The 17698-nt window shown below is 42.9% G+C and overlaps 1 protein-coding gene across 1 annotated transcript in view; it reads left to right on the top strand.

Moving 5' to 3' along the window:
* The window catches only part of copa (COPI coat complex subunit alpha), a 60528-nt gene that overhangs the window by 40499 nt on the left and 2331 nt on the right, over positions 1 to 17698 (top strand). Inside the window, exons 22-31 of the mRNA XM_062964754.1 lie at positions 1600 to 1688; positions 3348 to 3471; positions 3654 to 3743; positions 6207 to 6319; positions 6439 to 6516; positions 7867 to 7935; positions 10833 to 10969; positions 11079 to 11265; positions 14634 to 14744; positions 16867 to 17028. Coding sequence (XP_062820824.1) covers positions 1600 to 1688; positions 3348 to 3471; positions 3654 to 3743; positions 6207 to 6319; positions 6439 to 6516; positions 7867 to 7935; positions 10833 to 10969; positions 11079 to 11265; positions 14634 to 14744; positions 16867 to 17028 — 1160 coding nt within the window. The remainder of the gene's footprint in view (positions 1 to 1599; positions 1689 to 3347; positions 3472 to 3653; positions 3744 to 6206; positions 6320 to 6438; positions 6517 to 7866; positions 7936 to 10832; positions 10970 to 11078; positions 11266 to 14633; positions 14745 to 16866; positions 17029 to 17698) is intronic.

The raw sequence follows: 17698 nt of genomic DNA, 5'->3' as shown, positions 1-17698 counted from the left end.
TGGTCAGATTACAGCGATTAGGTTCTTTTATTTTACTGTATTGCTATTATTATTATTATTATTATTATTATTATTATTATTATTATTATTATTATTATTGCTGCTGCTACTACTTTTATTGGGATCCTCAAGAACTCTGGCCAGAGTTTATTATATACATATATACAGTAGAGTCTCACTTATCCAACATAAACGGGCCAGAAGGAGGCATTAAGGAAAAGCCTATTAAACATCTAATTAGGTTATGATTTTGCAAATTAAGCACCAAAACATCATGTTAGACAACAAATTTGACAGAAAAAGTAGTTCAATACACAGTAATACTATAGTAATTATTGTATTTACGAATTTAGCACCAAAATATCACGATGTATTGAAAACATTGAATACAAAAATGCCTTGGATAATCCAGAACGATGGATAAGCAAGTGTTGGATAAGTGAGACTCTACTGAATATATGTATATATATATATATATATATATACACACACACACACACACACCGTATATACTCTAGTATAAGCCGACCCGAATATAAGCCGAGGCACCTAATTTTACCACAAAAAACTGGGAAAACATTGACTCCAGTATAAGTCGAGGGTGGTAAATTTCAGAAATAAAAATAAAATTACATTAATTGAGGCATCAGTAGGTTAAATGTTTTTGAATATTTACATAAAGCTCAAATTTATAGAATCATAGAATCATAGAATAGTAGAGTTGGAAGAGACCACATGGGCCATCTAGTCCAACCCCCTGCTAAGAAGCAGGAAATCGCATTCAAAGCACCCCCGACAGATGGCCATCCAGCCTCTGCTTCAAAGCCTCCAAGGAAGGAGCCTCCACCACAGCCCCGGGGAGAGAGTTCCAAATTTAAAATAAGACTCTCTGACTCTTATCAAATCATGATTCTCATCTTCTTCAATGTCAATGTGCTTATGTATCCTTTTAATAATAATAGAGTAAAATAATACATGTAATGATAATAATAATAGTAATAAATACAGGAAAATAATACATGTAATAATAAATAGAGTAAAATAATAAATGCAATAATAATAATAATAAGATCAGAGTGAAATAATAAACGTAATAATAATAATATAATAATAGAGTAAAATAAATGTAATAGTAGCAACAATAATAGAGAAAAATAATAAATGTAATAATACCAATAATAATAGAGAAAAATAATAAATGTACCATATTTTCTCGAGTATAAGCTGACCCAAATATAAGCCAACCAGGACCCTCACCCGAGTATAAGCCGAGGGGGGCTCTTTCAGTCTTAAAAAAAGGGCTGAAAAACTAGGCTTATACTCAATTATACAGTATATAATATTTTTTCTCTTCTTCTTCACTCTTTTCTTTCGATAAGAATAGTTGTTCTCCAACTTTCGATGTACTCACATCAGCTAAACAAATAAAAATTATTACACAAAAAAAGAACTCTGGCCAGAGTGAGTGACATGGAATAATAATAATAATAATAATAATAATAATAATAATGATGATGATGATGATGATGATGATGATGATGATCAAGGCTCTGAACAATCTTTCCCCTTTTTTCTTCCCTTGCTTCTCTCTCTTTGCAGAGTCCTTGGCCTTCCTCACGGCCGCCACTCACGGCTTGGAAGAGGAAGCCCAGAGCTTGAAGGAGACTTTTGACCCGGAAAAGGAAGCGGTAAGTGTCACAGGGGTGGAGAGAAGAGTCGAACTCACAAAACAACACCCCTGCGAGGTAGGCACGTGGATCCAATCCTATCACAGCCTTTTCCTGCGTCTGCGCAATGGGACAGACTGTCTCAAAGGCAAGCAGTTAGTTTCAATTTTATAGCACAGCCTCTGACCCTGAATAAGTCCACTTGAGCTCTGGCTTCCAACCAAACTCCTTTGGAAGTTGATTCTTCAGCCGTTGATTCTACATACAACTATTTACAGGTCTGCTGTCGGTATACAGAAATGCAGCCTGTAAAGATGCAACTACCAAAGACTCAGAGAGGAGACATTTTACTTTTTTTCCCCTTTCTTCTTCTTATTCACTTTAGATGGTAACGCAACTTGGTTTATAATATATGCAACAGAGGCTTAGATGTTGGAGGAACAATAACAAGTTTATTCAGGCACAGAGCTCAGTGGTTACAATGTTGTTTCTCACTTAGAGGCACTTTTATTAACAGTTACAATACTAGAATGAGGTGAGTCAAACTCCCTAAAGTGTCACTTCTTTTACTTAAAGTAGTTAGAACTTCTTCCTCTGCTACTTTTAAACCACAGTCACCCCTGTGACATACGATCACAGATTCTCTGTTCCTTACCAGGACATAGACTACATTAAATAAGTCACCAAACTTATTTTAAACCGACTCAAAATGAACAATTGAGTCTCCTTGATCTCCTCAACCTAGGATCAGTCTTCCCTGTGCCTCATCAGAGCACAGATTGAATCCTTTTTTTAAAAACTCTGCACTTCTTCAACAAAACGGCAGTTGGCTCCGCCTCCTTCTCCATGGCAACTAGCCTCTAAGTGCTGAGATGCAATAACTGTAATACTTACCCTTTTAAAACACAAACACACAATTAAACATAACATCTGTAAACCAAAAATTCATACTTCATTACACAGCCATAGCAAGGCACTCATATGATGAAGATTCTGATTGATTACAGATGCAGGGAGATCATGGCAAAGAATCAAAGATGGCAGAGAGCAAGCATATGGCAAAGAGGAAGCACACATACATCTCTACTTTCTTACCTTACATATACATATGTGTGTGTGTGTTTTATATATATATATATATATACACACACACTATAATGTACAATAATATATAATAATTATAACATATTGTATATACATATAATATTCATATTATATTGTAATACAATATAATACTAATAATACAATATAATATTTATTATATATTATATTTTACATGTAATATTACTAATAATATTACAATATATTGATACAGTACAATATAGTAATTTATTACCAGTATTGTACTATGCTAATATAATATTGTATGTCAATTTAATTTGTAAGCTGTTCTGAGTCCCCTTCGGGGTGAGAAGGGCGGCATATAAATGTAGCTAATAAGTAATAAATAATAAATACCTTTCAGTGGACTGTGTTGTGAACACATGTCATTAAGAACTATATTTTTCCACGCATTGGAGACACATGCAATCCATTCATAGCATTCACGGATAGTAAGGGCCAGGCCCTTGCGTTTTGGCCTCCCTCTCCTTGCTGAGCAGTGCTTTGGGTGGGCCCCATAAAACAAACCTTTTGAGGCCCAATGCCCCGGTGCCAAGCCTCTCTTCCTCCTCTTTGCAGATCCCGGAGATCGACCCGGAGGCCCGTCTGCTCCAGCCGCCGGCCCCCATCATGCCGCTGGACACCAACTGGCCCCTGCTGACCGTCTCCAAGGGCTTCTTCGAAGGCACCATCGCCAGCAAAGGTGTGCAGGTGGCAGGGGTTTCGGGTCATAGGATACACTTCTTGGGTTGCTTGGCAGAACATTGTTAAAACAACAGTTGAAACACTATTAAAGCAGATTCAACAAGGCACAAAAAAGTTAAAATAGCAAAGGTGGGATATAAATAAATTTTGTAATAATAATAATAATAGTAATCCTTGCAGGCAAAGGAGGGGCCTTGGCCGCAGACATCGACATCGATACCGTGGGCACCGAAGGCTGGGGAGAAGATGCGGAGCTGCAGCTGGACGAAGGTGATCATGCACAGTCATGCTCGATTAGCCATCATCGTTATTTGTATCCCACTGGGGTTGCACTGGATGGCCTTTAGAGATCTCTTCCAACCATCAGAGTCTCTGATATATCTACCATCACACTCTCTCTATCTGTCTATGGCTGGGTGGCCATCTGTCGGGAGGGATAGGATGGTGCTTTTCCTGCCTGGCAGAAAGAAAGGGTTTGGGCTGGATGGCCTCTGGGGATCCCATCCCAACATTTGGATTTATTATGATTATTTTTATTGCATGGATGGTTATCTATTGGGAGGAATTGAATGGTGCCTTTCCTGCCTGGCAGAAAGAAGACGGTTGGACTGGATGGCCCTTGGGGGTTCCTTCCAGCTACAACAATCAATCTATTTATTTATCTGTCTATCTGTCTAATTGTTTGTCCAGCAATTTACCGTATTTACTCGAGTATAAGCCGACCCGAGTATAAGCCGAGGCACCTAATTTTACCACAAAAAACTGGGATAACTTATTGACCCGAGTATAAGCCGAGGGTGGGAAATGAAGCAGTGTCACGCCCTGGTAGCGAAGCACTAAGAACCAACACACGGAGGCCAATAACAATCTAATATCTTTATTAAGGAAATATTATAGTAGGATAAAAACAAGTAGAAAATGCAGTTCAGTAATAGACCTTTCAGGGAAGGTCAAATATAGTCCAGAAATATATTGTCCAGTATATAATATTAGAGTTCAAAGTTGTAATCCCAAAACCGAAACACACTCAACTTCCAAGCAGTTAGAGTGGGGAAAGCGTCCAAATGTTTTACTAGAGTTCAAAGTAAGTCCAAGGCAGGAACTGAAGACAAGACTGGGTACTTGGCACAAGATGCAAGGCTGGGAACACGGTGAGACCGGTCGAGAACATGGCAAGGCAAGGCACGGAGAGACTGGAGATAGCGGACTCAAAACGCAGTCCACACTTAGCTGGAACCGAAGTTAATCTTTCAACTGACTCGTTGACTCCGCACAGGCTAGCCCGTGCGGAAAGCTTATAAGGAACTTCGAATCTTTCTGCAAACAGGTGTCCAGAGCTTCTTTTCCCAAGGGAAAAAGAACTGAAACACATCTTCATCCAGATGCGTTCCTCCCTGAAAGCTCCCAGGGGAAACTAGCTAATTAGCACCCTGTATGGCTGCTAATCTCGCGCTTTTCCTTGTTTGCGCTCTCTGGAAGCGACTCGCCTCAAAGAACTCCCTTCTCGCGAAAGGGGGAGAAGCGCTGGGAAGAACTTGTTCAAGGTCCGTTTTAATGAGTTCTTGGCAAGAATTGTCAACAACAGGCATCTGGAATGGCACAGTCTCTTGTTGAGACGGCAGAAATCCCATGTCTTCATCATCATGATCCATGATGGCGCTGGGGTCAGGACTCAGAGGCCCATGGGGCATCACAAGCAGCTACGGGTCAATTTCAAAATAAAAATAGATACCAATAAAATTACATTAATCGAGGCATCAGTAGGTTAAATAATGCATATATATGCATTTTCAAAACATTCCCTTGGTTAAGAGCAAGGGAGGCTTTGGAAAAGAAAACACACTGATAAGGGAGGGTAAGCCGAGAGATAAATACGAGGGCTATCCAGAAAATACGTTACGTTTTGGAATTAAAAATTAACTAAGTATTGGATAAAATATTTATTATATGCAGTTAAAAGCCATACTTCAGTAGTACCTTTAAACATAGTCCTCATTCAAAATTAGGCCCTTTTCAGAACTATTAATGAGTTTACAAACTTCCTACCCTCTGAAGTTTCCCGCCGCGTAATGAAAGTCAGCCAGCTGAAGAATGAATGCAGGAGGGAGGAGCAAGCAAAACACTCTCTCTCTTGTCTTTCGCAAGATCTCAAGAATCAAAACATTGAGCCTTTCCTTTCCTGTCAGCTCAAAGAAAAGGCGTGAGTTTATCTCTCCTCGCGAGGAGGAGCAGCGAGAGTCAGCCAGGGCTTCAAGGCTGCTTTTCCTCGGAGGCTACGCCGCTCTCTTCCACGCACGGGTTTACCTCTCCTTCCGAGGAGAACCAGCCAGAGTCAGCCAGGGCTTCGGGGCTGCTTTTCCTCGGAGGCTAAACCCGTGCGTGGAAGAGAGCGGCGTAACTTCAGAGGGTAGGAAGTTTGTAAACTCATTAATAGTTCTGAAAAGGGTCTAATTTTGAATGAGGACTATGTTTAAAGGTACTACTGAAGTATGGCTTTTAACTGCATATAATAAATATTTTATCCAATACTTAGTTAATTTTTATTTCCAAAACGTAACGTATTTTCTGGATAGCCCTCGTATATCTATTGCAAGCAACGGTCTCCAGGCTCCGCTGTCGGCTTGACCTTGGCTCGATTATACGCCTCAGCTTATCTTCAAGTATATAGGCTTATCTTCGAGTATATACGGTACTCTGCCCAACATCTGACCTGTGTCTCTGACCCACTTGCAGATGGCTTTGTGGACGCCGGGGAAGGCTTTGGCGAAGAGGCCTCTGCGGGGAAAGGCGGCGAGGAAGGAGGCGGGTGGGAGGTGGAGGAGGACCTGGACCTGCCCCCCGAACTGGTAAGGCCTCCCATGGAAGAGCTGGTGGGGTGCTTCTCCTTCTCCGGGAGAGTGACAGCCCTGCAGTGCTGACCAGAGCGGCCTTGTCCTCCCTTCCTTCTCTCCTTTTGTGCTTGCAGGACGCGGCTGCCGGTACCGCCGGGGAGGCCGAAGATGGCTTCTTCGTCCCGCCCACCAAAGGCACCAGCCCTGCTCAGGTAAGAAGAGAAGCAGATAATAGCATCTCCTAACTTAAATGCCACTCCAATAGGCATCATCTGTATACAGTGTTCCCTCACTTATTGCGCAGGTTAGGTTCCAGGACTGCCCGCAATAAGTGAAAATCCGCAAAGTAGGGGCACTATATTTATTTTAATATTTATACATTATTTTAGTAGTTGTATTTATTTATTTATTTCTGATATTTCTACCCCGCGCTTCTCCCCGAGGGGACTCAGGGTGGCTTACACAACTGGCAGGATCACTATCAGTATATCATAAATAGAATAAAATAATACAACAATTAAAATACTTAAATCTATATATATAAAAGAGTGATGGCATCACGGCGACCCACAAAACAACAAAACTACAGGCCACCCAACCTCGAAATTTGACAACACAACCCATCATCCACGCCTCTAGGTTGATACAACAAAAAGCAAAGAAAAATAAAGTCCTAATTAGAGGGAGAGAAATAATTGCTTTTATCCAATTGCTGCCAGTTAGAAGGCTAAGCTCCTCCAACTTGGTCTCCTAGCAACCCAAAAAATAATAATAAAAAACACTAAAAAATTAATACAATAAAATACTACTATAACAGAAAATACTGTAACTAAAAATAATACAAGAAAATAATAAAATATAATAAATAAAAAGATAACTTATAATAAAATTAATTAAAAAATGCAAATAACGTCAAATAAAAATTACACAACAATTTTTAACCAATACCACCACCACTTTGCCACAGCAACGCGTGGCCGGGCACAGCTAGTCATAAATACAATAAAATAATACAACAATTAAAATACTTAAATAACATAATAAAATACAATATATAAAAGATTTAACACAGTGCAACGCCGAATATATATGCCAGGCATCCATCAGACCTTGTGCAAGAGCCTTAATCCAATCCATGTCAACGCTAACTGAGTTCATTCATTAAACACTTGGGCACATAGCCAGGTCTTCAACTTCTTTCTAAACCCCAGAAGGGATGGAGCCTGCCGGATGTCACTGGGGAGGGAGTTCCACAGTCGAGGAGCCACCACCGAGAAGGCCCTGTCTCTCGTCCCCACCAGCCGTGCTTGTGAGGCAGGTGGGATCGAGAGCAGGGCCTCCCCGGATGATAAGGTTCTCGTGGGCTGATAGGAGGAGATGCGTTCGGACTATTATACACTATTTTAAGTCTTTCTCAACCAATTGTGTATTGATAAATCTCCTCCTCCTCCTCCCATTGCCACTCCTGAAGCAGCTTCTCCTTTGTCTTGGGCTCAGCCTTTGGTTCAATGCTGTCGCTTTGCAAAGCCTTGACCCTTCTCCTCTTCTTCCTCCTCCTCCAGGTCTGGTGCAACAACTCCCAGCTGCCCGTCGACCACATCCTGGCCGGCTCCTTCGAGACAGCCATGCGGGTGAGTCAGCCGTTCAGGGACAAGATGAATGCGAGACAACAGTGTGATGCGGCCACGAAAAAGGCCAACACATTTCTAGGCTGCATCCAAGAGAGGATCGTATCCGGATCCCTCACTTCTTCCACTTTGATCAGACCTCTCTAAGTGGAATCATCCCAGACATGGTTATTATTTAAGAAAGATACAGAGGAGAGTAAAGGTGGCCAGAAATGGTCAACTGTTGTTTGGAAGCCAAGCGTAATGGAGAATGGCTGAAAGGGACAGGGATGTTTAGCTTGGAGAGAGAGGAGAGGAGGCTGAGAGAACAGGTTTAAACGTTTTCAAAAGAGATCTCTGCCAACTCTAGGATCCTATTATTATTATGATTATTATGATTATTATTATTATTATTTCAAACACAACAAGATGAGTCCACAGCAGACACTCTGCTGGCTGTTGTATTGGATCCCACGTTGGACACTTCCCAAGTGTCTAGGACTGTGTGATATATCGGCAAATAATGCGTGTAATCCCAGTCAGGTGGCCTTCCTTCTGCAGCTGGCAGGTGGGGATTTTGTCAGCGCCGATTGTGTTTAAGTGCAGGCCAAGGTCTTTAGACACTGCAACCAGTGTGCCCATCACCACTGGGACCACCTTGACTGGCTTGTGCCAGAGTCATTGCACTTCGATCTTTAAATCCTCATACCGTGTCAGCTTTTCCAGTTGTTTCTCCTCAATCCTGCTGTCACCTGGGATTGCAACATCAACAATCCATGCTTTGTTTTTTAACACGATCGTGAGGTCAGGAGTATTGTGTTCCAAAACTCTGTCTGTCTGAATTCGAAAGTCCCAGAGTAGCTTGACATGCTCATTCTCTGTCACTTTTTCTGGCTTGTGATCCCACCGGTTCCTTGTCGCAGGCAGATGGTATTTGTGGCACAAGTTCCAGTGAATCATCTGAGCAACGGTGTTATGTCTCTGCTTGTAGTCTGTCTGTGGCATAACACCGTTGCTCAGATGATGATGATGATGATGATTACTATACAAAAAGTTCTGGAAAATGGCATTCATAACGTCAAATCTAGGATGAAATGGTCTCCGAATGAAAGCATTCCTTGTGTGGTGGGCCTTAGAGTTTGGGGAGGACATTGGCAGGGTTTGGGCTATAGGTTCACGGCACTCACTATATCCTGCCAAGTCAGTGGAGGGAGAGCCTTTGGTGGCTCCTCAGCACTGTGGGCTGAGGCTGTTTGTGGAGGCGGAATGCTGTCTGTGTAAGTGGACACCACCACATACACACATAGAGATTTTCACTTTTATTATGTGTATAGATAAGTATATTATTTATTTATTTATTTATTTACTACATTTATATCCCGCTCTTCTCACCCCGGAGGGGACTCAGAGCAGCTTACAAATCAAATGAACATACAATATATTATTAGCATAGCACAATATAAGCATGAAATTGTACTATATCATTATATGGTAATATTATTAATAATATTACATTTAATATATAATATATAATTAATATTATTATATTGTGTTATTACTAGTATAATATTGTATTCCATTATAATATTATTATCAATAATATACTTCGTCGCCAGTCTGATAGCGGCGGATCAGCGCTACTGGTACTTCTCGACCTTACCGCAGCGTTTGACACCGTTGACTACGATCTAATGATTCACCGTCTCGCCATGTCCGGAGTTTGCGGTCAGGCCCTCAATTGGTTCAACTCATTTCTGCGAAACCGGAGCCAATGCGTGGAGTATATGGGTCAAGTCTCTGCCAGATCTCCCCTCCTATGTGGGGTACCCCAAGGTGCAATTCTCTCCCCTCTTCTCTTCAACATCTACGTTAGACCACTTGCTAGTTTGGTTCGGAGTTTCGGCCTAGACTGCTATTAATATGCGGACGACACCCAACTCCTTCTGCGCTTGGAGCCTGGAGCAACGTCAATACCAGACCATTTCACCTTATGTCTGGAGGCTCTGTCGAACTGGCTACGTGCTAGCAGACTGAAGGTGAACCCGGCGAAGACTGAGATTCTCTGGCATGGCCGCTCAACGGGTCTGACCCACTTGCTCCCCACCTTCGATGGTGCTGCCCTATCTCCTTCGCCCACCGTTAAGAGCCTGGGTGTCGTTTTGGATTCGCAGCTGACAATGGAAGCTCAGGTCGCTCCTGCCAGCAAACAGGCCTTTTTCCACCTACGACAAGCGAGGCAACTGGCACCCTATCTCTCTGATGAGGCTCTGGCAACGGTCATCCAGGCCACGGTCACGTCTAGGCTGGACTATTGCAACGCCCTGTATGTTGGCCTTCCGATGTCCACGACCCGGAAGCTCCGTATTGTTCAGAATGCGGCAGCCAGGCTCCTCACAAGAACACCCATGAAAGGCCACTTAACACCAGTGCTGCAGCATCTGCATTGGCTTCCAACTGATTCCCGTGGTCTATATAAGATGCTAGTTCTGACCTTCAAAACTCTTTACGGCCAGGGCCCATCGTCCCTTAGGGACCGTCTCTCCTCCTCCCATCATCGGAGGTCACAACGACCATCCCAACGAGACTTACTTTATGTACCGGGTCCTAGAGAAGTGCACTTGGAGAGGACCAGGCGCAGAGCTTTTTCTGTTTCTGCCCCTGCCTTATGGAAGGCCTTGCCGCCCTAGATGAGAGCCATGCGTGAGTTGGGGCCTTTGACCCTCGCACTCAAGACCTGGCTCTTTACGAGAGCTTTTAATCTAGGTTAATTTTATTAATATTTGTATGTATGTATTTTTATCCTTTACAATTTTATCTTGTAAATCGCCTAGAGCATCGTGGATGGAGGGCGATTAATAAGTTATTAAATGATGATGATGATGATGATGATGATGATATTATTCTGACTTCTTGCTCCGCAGCTGCTACATGACCAGGTGGGGGTGGTGTCCTTCACCCCCTACAAAGGGCTCTTCCTGCAGACCTTCTCCCGCGGACGCTCCACCTTCCAGGCCCTGCCCAGCCTCCCTGCCTTGTACGGATTCCCCAACCGCAACTGGTACGACTCTTTTTTTTTTTACTATTTTTAATTCCATAACACCCCCCCAGATCTATACTCACACACAAGAGTAGTAGAGCCTCCCATCATGCTCCTTTATCCACTGCAGGAAGGACCCTGGCCTGAAAGGCTGCCTTCCGGCGGTGGGGCTGAAGCTTGGAGACCTGATCCAGCGCCTGCAGCTCTGCTACCAGTTGACCACGGCTGGGAAGTTCGAGGAGGCCGTGGAGAAGTTCCGCTCCATCCTGCTCAGCCTCCCCCTCCTGGTGGTCGACAACAAGCAGGAAGTGGCCGAGGTGAGCAGGAAGAGAGAGGACAGGCCGGGATAGATAGGTAGATATGAGAGAGAGAACGAGGAGGAAGTGGCCAAGGCGAGGAAGTGGAGGAGGAGAAGGAGGAAGAGGAGCAATGCATATCATTTATTTATTTATTTATTTACAGCATTTATATTCCACCCTTCTTTCTCACCCCGAGGGGGACTCAGGACGGATCACATTACACATATAGGCAAACATTCAATGCCTTTTAACATAGAACAAAGACAAGACAAACATAGGCTCCGAGCGGGCCTCGAACTCATGACCTCCTGATCAGTGATTCATTGCAGCTGGTTGCAGTTGGCTGCTCTCCCGCCTGCGCCACAGCCCGGGCCTATAGATAGATAGATAGATAGATAGATAGATAGATAGATAGATAGATAGATAGATAGATAGATAGGAGGGAGAGATGCTAGATGGATGGGTAGGTAGGTAGGTACATAATATAAAATAATACACTTTATTAATATTCCATTTTATCTCCCCGGAGGGACTCAGAGTGGATTACAGTATACACCAGTGACTCCCAAAGTGGGCGCTACTGCCCCCTGGTGGGCACTGCAGCAATCCAGGGGGGGCAGTGATGGCACCTATTAGGACACAGGGGCAGGGCCAGGGGAGGGGAGGGGCCTCTTCCCAAGTTCCGGAGACAGGGCTGAGCCCCTGAGGCGCATGTTGAGACACAGGGGGCGGAGCTAGAGGAGTGGGCGTGGCTTCTTGCCAAGAGCCTGAGACAGGGCTGAGCCTCTATACCTCTCCTGAGGAGCTTGTTGGGACACAGGGGGCGGAGCTAGGGAAGGGGGTGTGGCTTCTTCCCAAGAGCCTGAGACAGGGCTGGGAATCTATACCTCTCCTGAGAAACCTTTTAGGACTAAAGGGCGGGGCTAGGGGCGGGGCCTCTTCCCAAGAGCCTAGGGGTATAGAGGTATTTGGGAAGAAGCCCCGCCCCCTCCTCTAGCCCCGCCTCCTGTGTCCAGGACAGGGATAGAAGCCCAGCCCTGCCTCAGAGCTCGTAACTCCGCCCATCCATCCTGGCCGCCAATTTGTGGCCCCGCCCCCTTGAGCAGGAGCCATGCCCACCCCTCTAAGCCACACCCCCTTTCCAGGGGGCGCTGAGTCATATTTTTTCTGGAAAGGGGGCGGCAGGGCAAATAAGTTTGGGAACCACTGTGCTAGATGGATGAATAGATTGATAGCTGTAGATGCTGGATGGGTAGATGGATGCATGATAGACAGATGGATAGATTGATATGGACAGGTATATGGATATGGGTGGATGGGACCGGGCTGTAGCACAGCTGGTTTATTGCCAGTAGCAATAGATCACTGCCAACCAAAAGGCTGGCAATGTAGAAGCCCAAGTCGGATTGAGCACCCTCGCTCACTGTCCACCTAAGCCAGGGGTCCCCAAACTAAGGCCCGGGGGCCGGATGCGGCCCATCGAAGCCATTTATCCGGCCCCCATGGCACAAGGGCAAAAGGGGGTTAGACTAAATGACCCAAGGGGTCTCTTCTTCTCTTACAACCATTATTATTATTATTATTATTATTATTATTATTATTATTATTATTATTATTATATTTTATGACACAGCAAACAAGATAGATATGCTGGATTTCGTATCACAAAATCACATTATTATTATTATTATTATTATTATTATTATTATTAACATTGAGGCTGGGTGGCCATCTGTCAGGGGTGCTTTGCTTGTGCTTTTGGTGCACAAAGGCAAAAGGGGGTTGGACTTAATGGCCCAAGGGGTCTCTTCCAACCCTCTTTATTATTATTATTATTATTAATAATAATAATAATAATAATAATAATAATAATAATAATAATAATAAAAATTGAGGCTGGGTGGCCATCTGTCAGGGGTGCTTTGCTTGTGCTTTCGATGCACAAAGGCAGAAGGGGATTCGACTCAATGGCCCAAAGGGTCTCTTCCAACCCTCTTTTTTATTGTTGTTGTTATTATTTTATTGTATGAGAGCAAACAAGATAGATATGCTGGAATAATAATAATAATAATAATAATAATAATAATAATAATAATAATAATAATAATAATCAGGAGGCAGAGGACTCTTGCAAGTAAAACAAGCAGTCAAAGAAGAAGAACATGCCCTGGCAGAATATGGAAAGCAAAGTGAAGAACCTGCTTTGATTGAAGTCAAAAATCAGAAACTCCTCAAAACACAGCAGACAAAGAATCAGTACAAGAAAACCGCACTACAAACTAGAGCTGACAGCTGGCACAACAAAACATTGCATGGAAAGTTCCTTGACAAAATGGAAGGAAAAGCTGACAAGGAGAAGACCTGGCTCTGGCTCACGAATGGGACCCTGAAGGAGGAGACAGAAGGCCTGATCCTTGCAGCCCAGGAGCAAGACATCAGGACAAAGGCAATTCAGGCCAAGATTGAAAAATCAGCTGATGACCCAAAATGCAGACTGTGCAAGGAAGCCGACGAAACCATTGATCATATCCTCAGCTGCTGTAAGAAAATTGCACAGACAGACTACAAACAGAGGCACAACTGTGTGGCCCAAATGATTCATTGGAACTTAGGCCTCAAGTATCACCTCCCTGCAGTTAAGAACTGGTGGGATCACAAACCTGCAAAGGTTGTGGAAAATGAGCACGCAAAGATACTGTGGGACTTCCGAATCCAGACTGACAAAGTTCTGGAACACAACACACCAGACATCACAGTTGTGGAAAAGAACAAGGTTTGGATCATTGATGTTGGCATCCCAGGTGACAGTCGCATTGACGAAAAACAACAGGAAAAACTCAGCCGCTCTCAGGACCTCAAGATTGAACTTCAAAGACTCTGGCAGAAACCAGTGCAGGTGGTCCCAGTGGTGATGGGCACACTGGGTGCCGTGCCAAAAGATCTCAGCCGGCATTTGGAAACAATAGACATTGACAAAATTACGATCTGCCAACTGCAAAAGGCCACCCTGCTGGGATCTGCAGCATCATCCGAAAATACATCACAGAGTCCTAGACGCTTGGGAAGTGTTCGACTTGTGATTTTGTGATATGAAATCCAGCATATCTATCTTGTTTGCTGTGTCATACAACATCGTTGTGTCAATAATAATAATAATAATAATTGCTTGGTGGCCAACTATAGTCCGGCCCTCCAACGGTCCAAAGGATCGTGAACCGGCCCCCTGTTTAAAAAGTTTGGGGACCCTTGACCTAAGCAGTTCAAAAACAGCTGAGCTGTGAGTAGAGAAATTAGGCCCCCCTTAAGCGGGAGGTATTTTAGACATGGATAGATGGATAGATAGATAGATATGGATCCTCATGGATTTCCTTCCTGTGTCCTTCTAGGCGCAGCAGCTGATTGCCATTTGCCGGGAGTACATTGTGGGCCTCTCCATGGAGATTGAGCGGAAGAAACTGCCCAAAGACACCCTCGAGGAGCAGAAGCGCATCTGCGAGGTGCGTGCGGACAGGACACTTTCGCTTCACACTGGTGGCGCCCATTGGGCGTCAGGCATTCTGGTTGTGGTTGCCCATTATTATTCAAGATCCTAGCCAGGATTCATACCAAAAACAACAACAACAATAACAATAATATCATTCCTCTTACATTTTAATGCAAGATCCTTACAGGTATTATTATTACTAATACTACCATTGCTCTTACAATATTATTTCAGATCCTAGCAGGTATTAGTATTATTAATAATGATATTTATTTATTTATTTACAACATTTATATCCCGCCCTTCTCACCCCGGAGGGAACTCAGAGCGGCTTACAAATCAAATGTACATCTATATATATATATAAAAGAGTGATGGCATCACGGCGACCCACAAAACAACAAAACTACAGGCCCCCCAACCTCGAAATTTGAGAACACAACCCATCATCCACGCCTCTAGGTTGAGACAACAAAAAGAAAAGAAAAATAAAGTCCTAATTAGAGAGAGAGGAATAATTGCTTTTATCCAATGGCTGCCAGTTAGAAGGCTAAGCTCCTCCAACTTGGTCTCCTAGCAACCCAATAAAAATAATAAAAAAACACTAAAAATTAATACAATAAAATACTATAATAACAGAAAATAACTAAAAATAATTCAAGAAAATAATAAAATATAATGAATAAAAATATAACTTACAATAAAATTAATAAAAAATTGCAAATAACATCAAATAAAAATTACACAACAATTTTTAACCAATACCACCACCACTTTGCCACAGCAACGCGTGGCCGGGCACAGCTAGTACAATATATTATTAGCATAGCACAATATAAGCATTAAATTACTACAGTAGAGTCTCACTTATCCAAGCTAAACGGGCCAGCAGAAGCTTGGATAAGCGAATATCTTGGATAATAAGGAGTGATTAAGGAAAAGCCTATTAAACATCAAATTAGGTTATGATTTTACAAATTAAGCACCAAAACATCATGTTGTACAACAAATTTGACAGAAAAAGTAGTTCAATACGCAGTAATGTTATGTCGTAATTACTGTATTTACGAATTTAGCACCAAAATATCACGATATATTGAAAACACTGACTACAAAAATGGCTTGGATTATCCAGAGGCTTGGATAAGCGAGGCTTGGATAAGTGAGACTCTACTGTATATTGTACTATATCATTATATGAAAATATTATTAGTAATATTACATTTAATATATATAATTAATATTATGTTATATTATTAGTATAATATTGTATTACATTAAAATATCAATAGTATCATAGCTCTTACATTATTATTTCAGATCCCAACTAGTATTATTATTATTAATAATAATAATAATAATAATGCTCTTACATTATATTTATTCCTGCTTCTCTCCCATCCTGGGGGGCTCATTAAGTGGCTCTAAGAAGCAGCCATCATGAGGTCTATGCAAAGTCACTTATTCTGGAGGTTAGTGTGAAGCTCCAGCCAACGTTCATAGTCATTTCCTTGATATTATTTGTCCGAAATATTAAAAATTAACTAGGTATTTTTACCTAGTTGTCGTCCTGAGAAGAGAGAGTAGGCCAAAGCCTGTTGGTTAGTGGGCCAAAGCTAGTGTCCGGAGGAGTGTGGGAAGGCCTCTGTGTGAGAAGCTTCGGTGAGAGAAGCCCCGGTTGAAGCTCCAGTGTGAAGGCTGCTGTATGTAAAAACTACTGTTTGAAGCCTCTTTTTAAATTCGGTGTGAGAGGAGGCTCTGTGAGAGCAAAGCTGTTTATCGTCATGGGAAAGAAGCCCAGCGTGGAAGCAAAGTTGGGTCACACTGCTGCTAAGAAGTTACTCTGCTATACATTTATGGGGAGGGTCTTTTGTTAATAAGTCCACTCACCCAACATTATTATTATTGACACTACGATGTTGTATGACACAACAAACAAGATAGATATGCTGGATTTCGTATCACAAAATATTATTATTATTATTATTATTATTATTATTATTATTATTATTATTATTATTATTGCTTCTCTCCAACCCTGAATAAGAGGAGGCCCCAGCCAGGGTCCATAGGCATATCCTTGCTCTTGTTGCCCTTCTTCTTTTCCTTGAGCAACGTCCTCCTCTTCTTCCCAGATGGCAGCCTACTTCACGCACTCCAACCTGCAGCCGGTCCACATGATCCTGGTCCTGCGCACGGCCCTCAACCTCTTCTTCAAGCTCAAGAACTTCAAGACGGCCGCCACCTTTGCCCGGCGCCTCCTGGAGCTGGGGCCCAAGCCGGAGGTGGCGCAGCAGGTAGGGAAGGAAGGGACAAAGCGTTCCCCCGTACGCATACACCCCCCATTTATATATACAAGGGCTATCCACAAAGTAGATTATGTTTTGGAATAAAAATGAACAAAATATAGGAGAAAACATTTACCATAGGCAGTTGAAAGCCACACCCAAATACCACTTCTCACGTAGTCGCCATTCAAATCTAGGCACTTGTCATAGCGATGAATGAGCTTGGCAACTCCTTCCCCACAAAACTCTGCCACTTGCGTCCTCAAAAAGTATAGGAGAAAACATTTACCATAGGCAGTTGAAAGCCACACCCAAATACCACTTCTCAACATAGTCGCCATTCAAATCTAGGCACTTATCATAGCGATGAATGAGCTTGGCAACTCCTTCCCCACAAAACTCTGCCGCTTGCGTCCTCAACCACTTGTTTCCAACAATGGGGGCGTGGCTAGCAACACAGCATTTTGACGATGCTGCGCAGTTGTGGGAAGGGGTGACCGGCTGGTTGAGGATGCAAGTGGCAGAGTTTTGTGGGGAAGGATTTGCCAAGCTCATTCATCGCTGTGGTAAATGCCTAGATTTGAATGGCGACTGTGTTGAGAACGGTATTTGGGTGTGGCTTTCAACTGCATATGGTAAATGTTTTTCTCCTAGACTTTCTGTCAAGATCAGTGCCAGG

Source organism: Anolis carolinensis, unplaced genomic scaffold (genome assembly GCF_035594765.1).
Source record: "Anolis carolinensis isolate JA03-04 unplaced genomic scaffold, rAnoCar3.1.pri scaffold_14, whole genome shotgun sequence".
NCBI classification, from domain to species: Eukaryota; Metazoa; Chordata; class Lepidosauria; order Squamata; family Dactyloidae; genus Anolis; species Anolis carolinensis.
The sequence above is the reverse complement of the archived record's forward strand: the minus strand, read 5'-3'. Positions and strand labels throughout refer to the sequence as shown.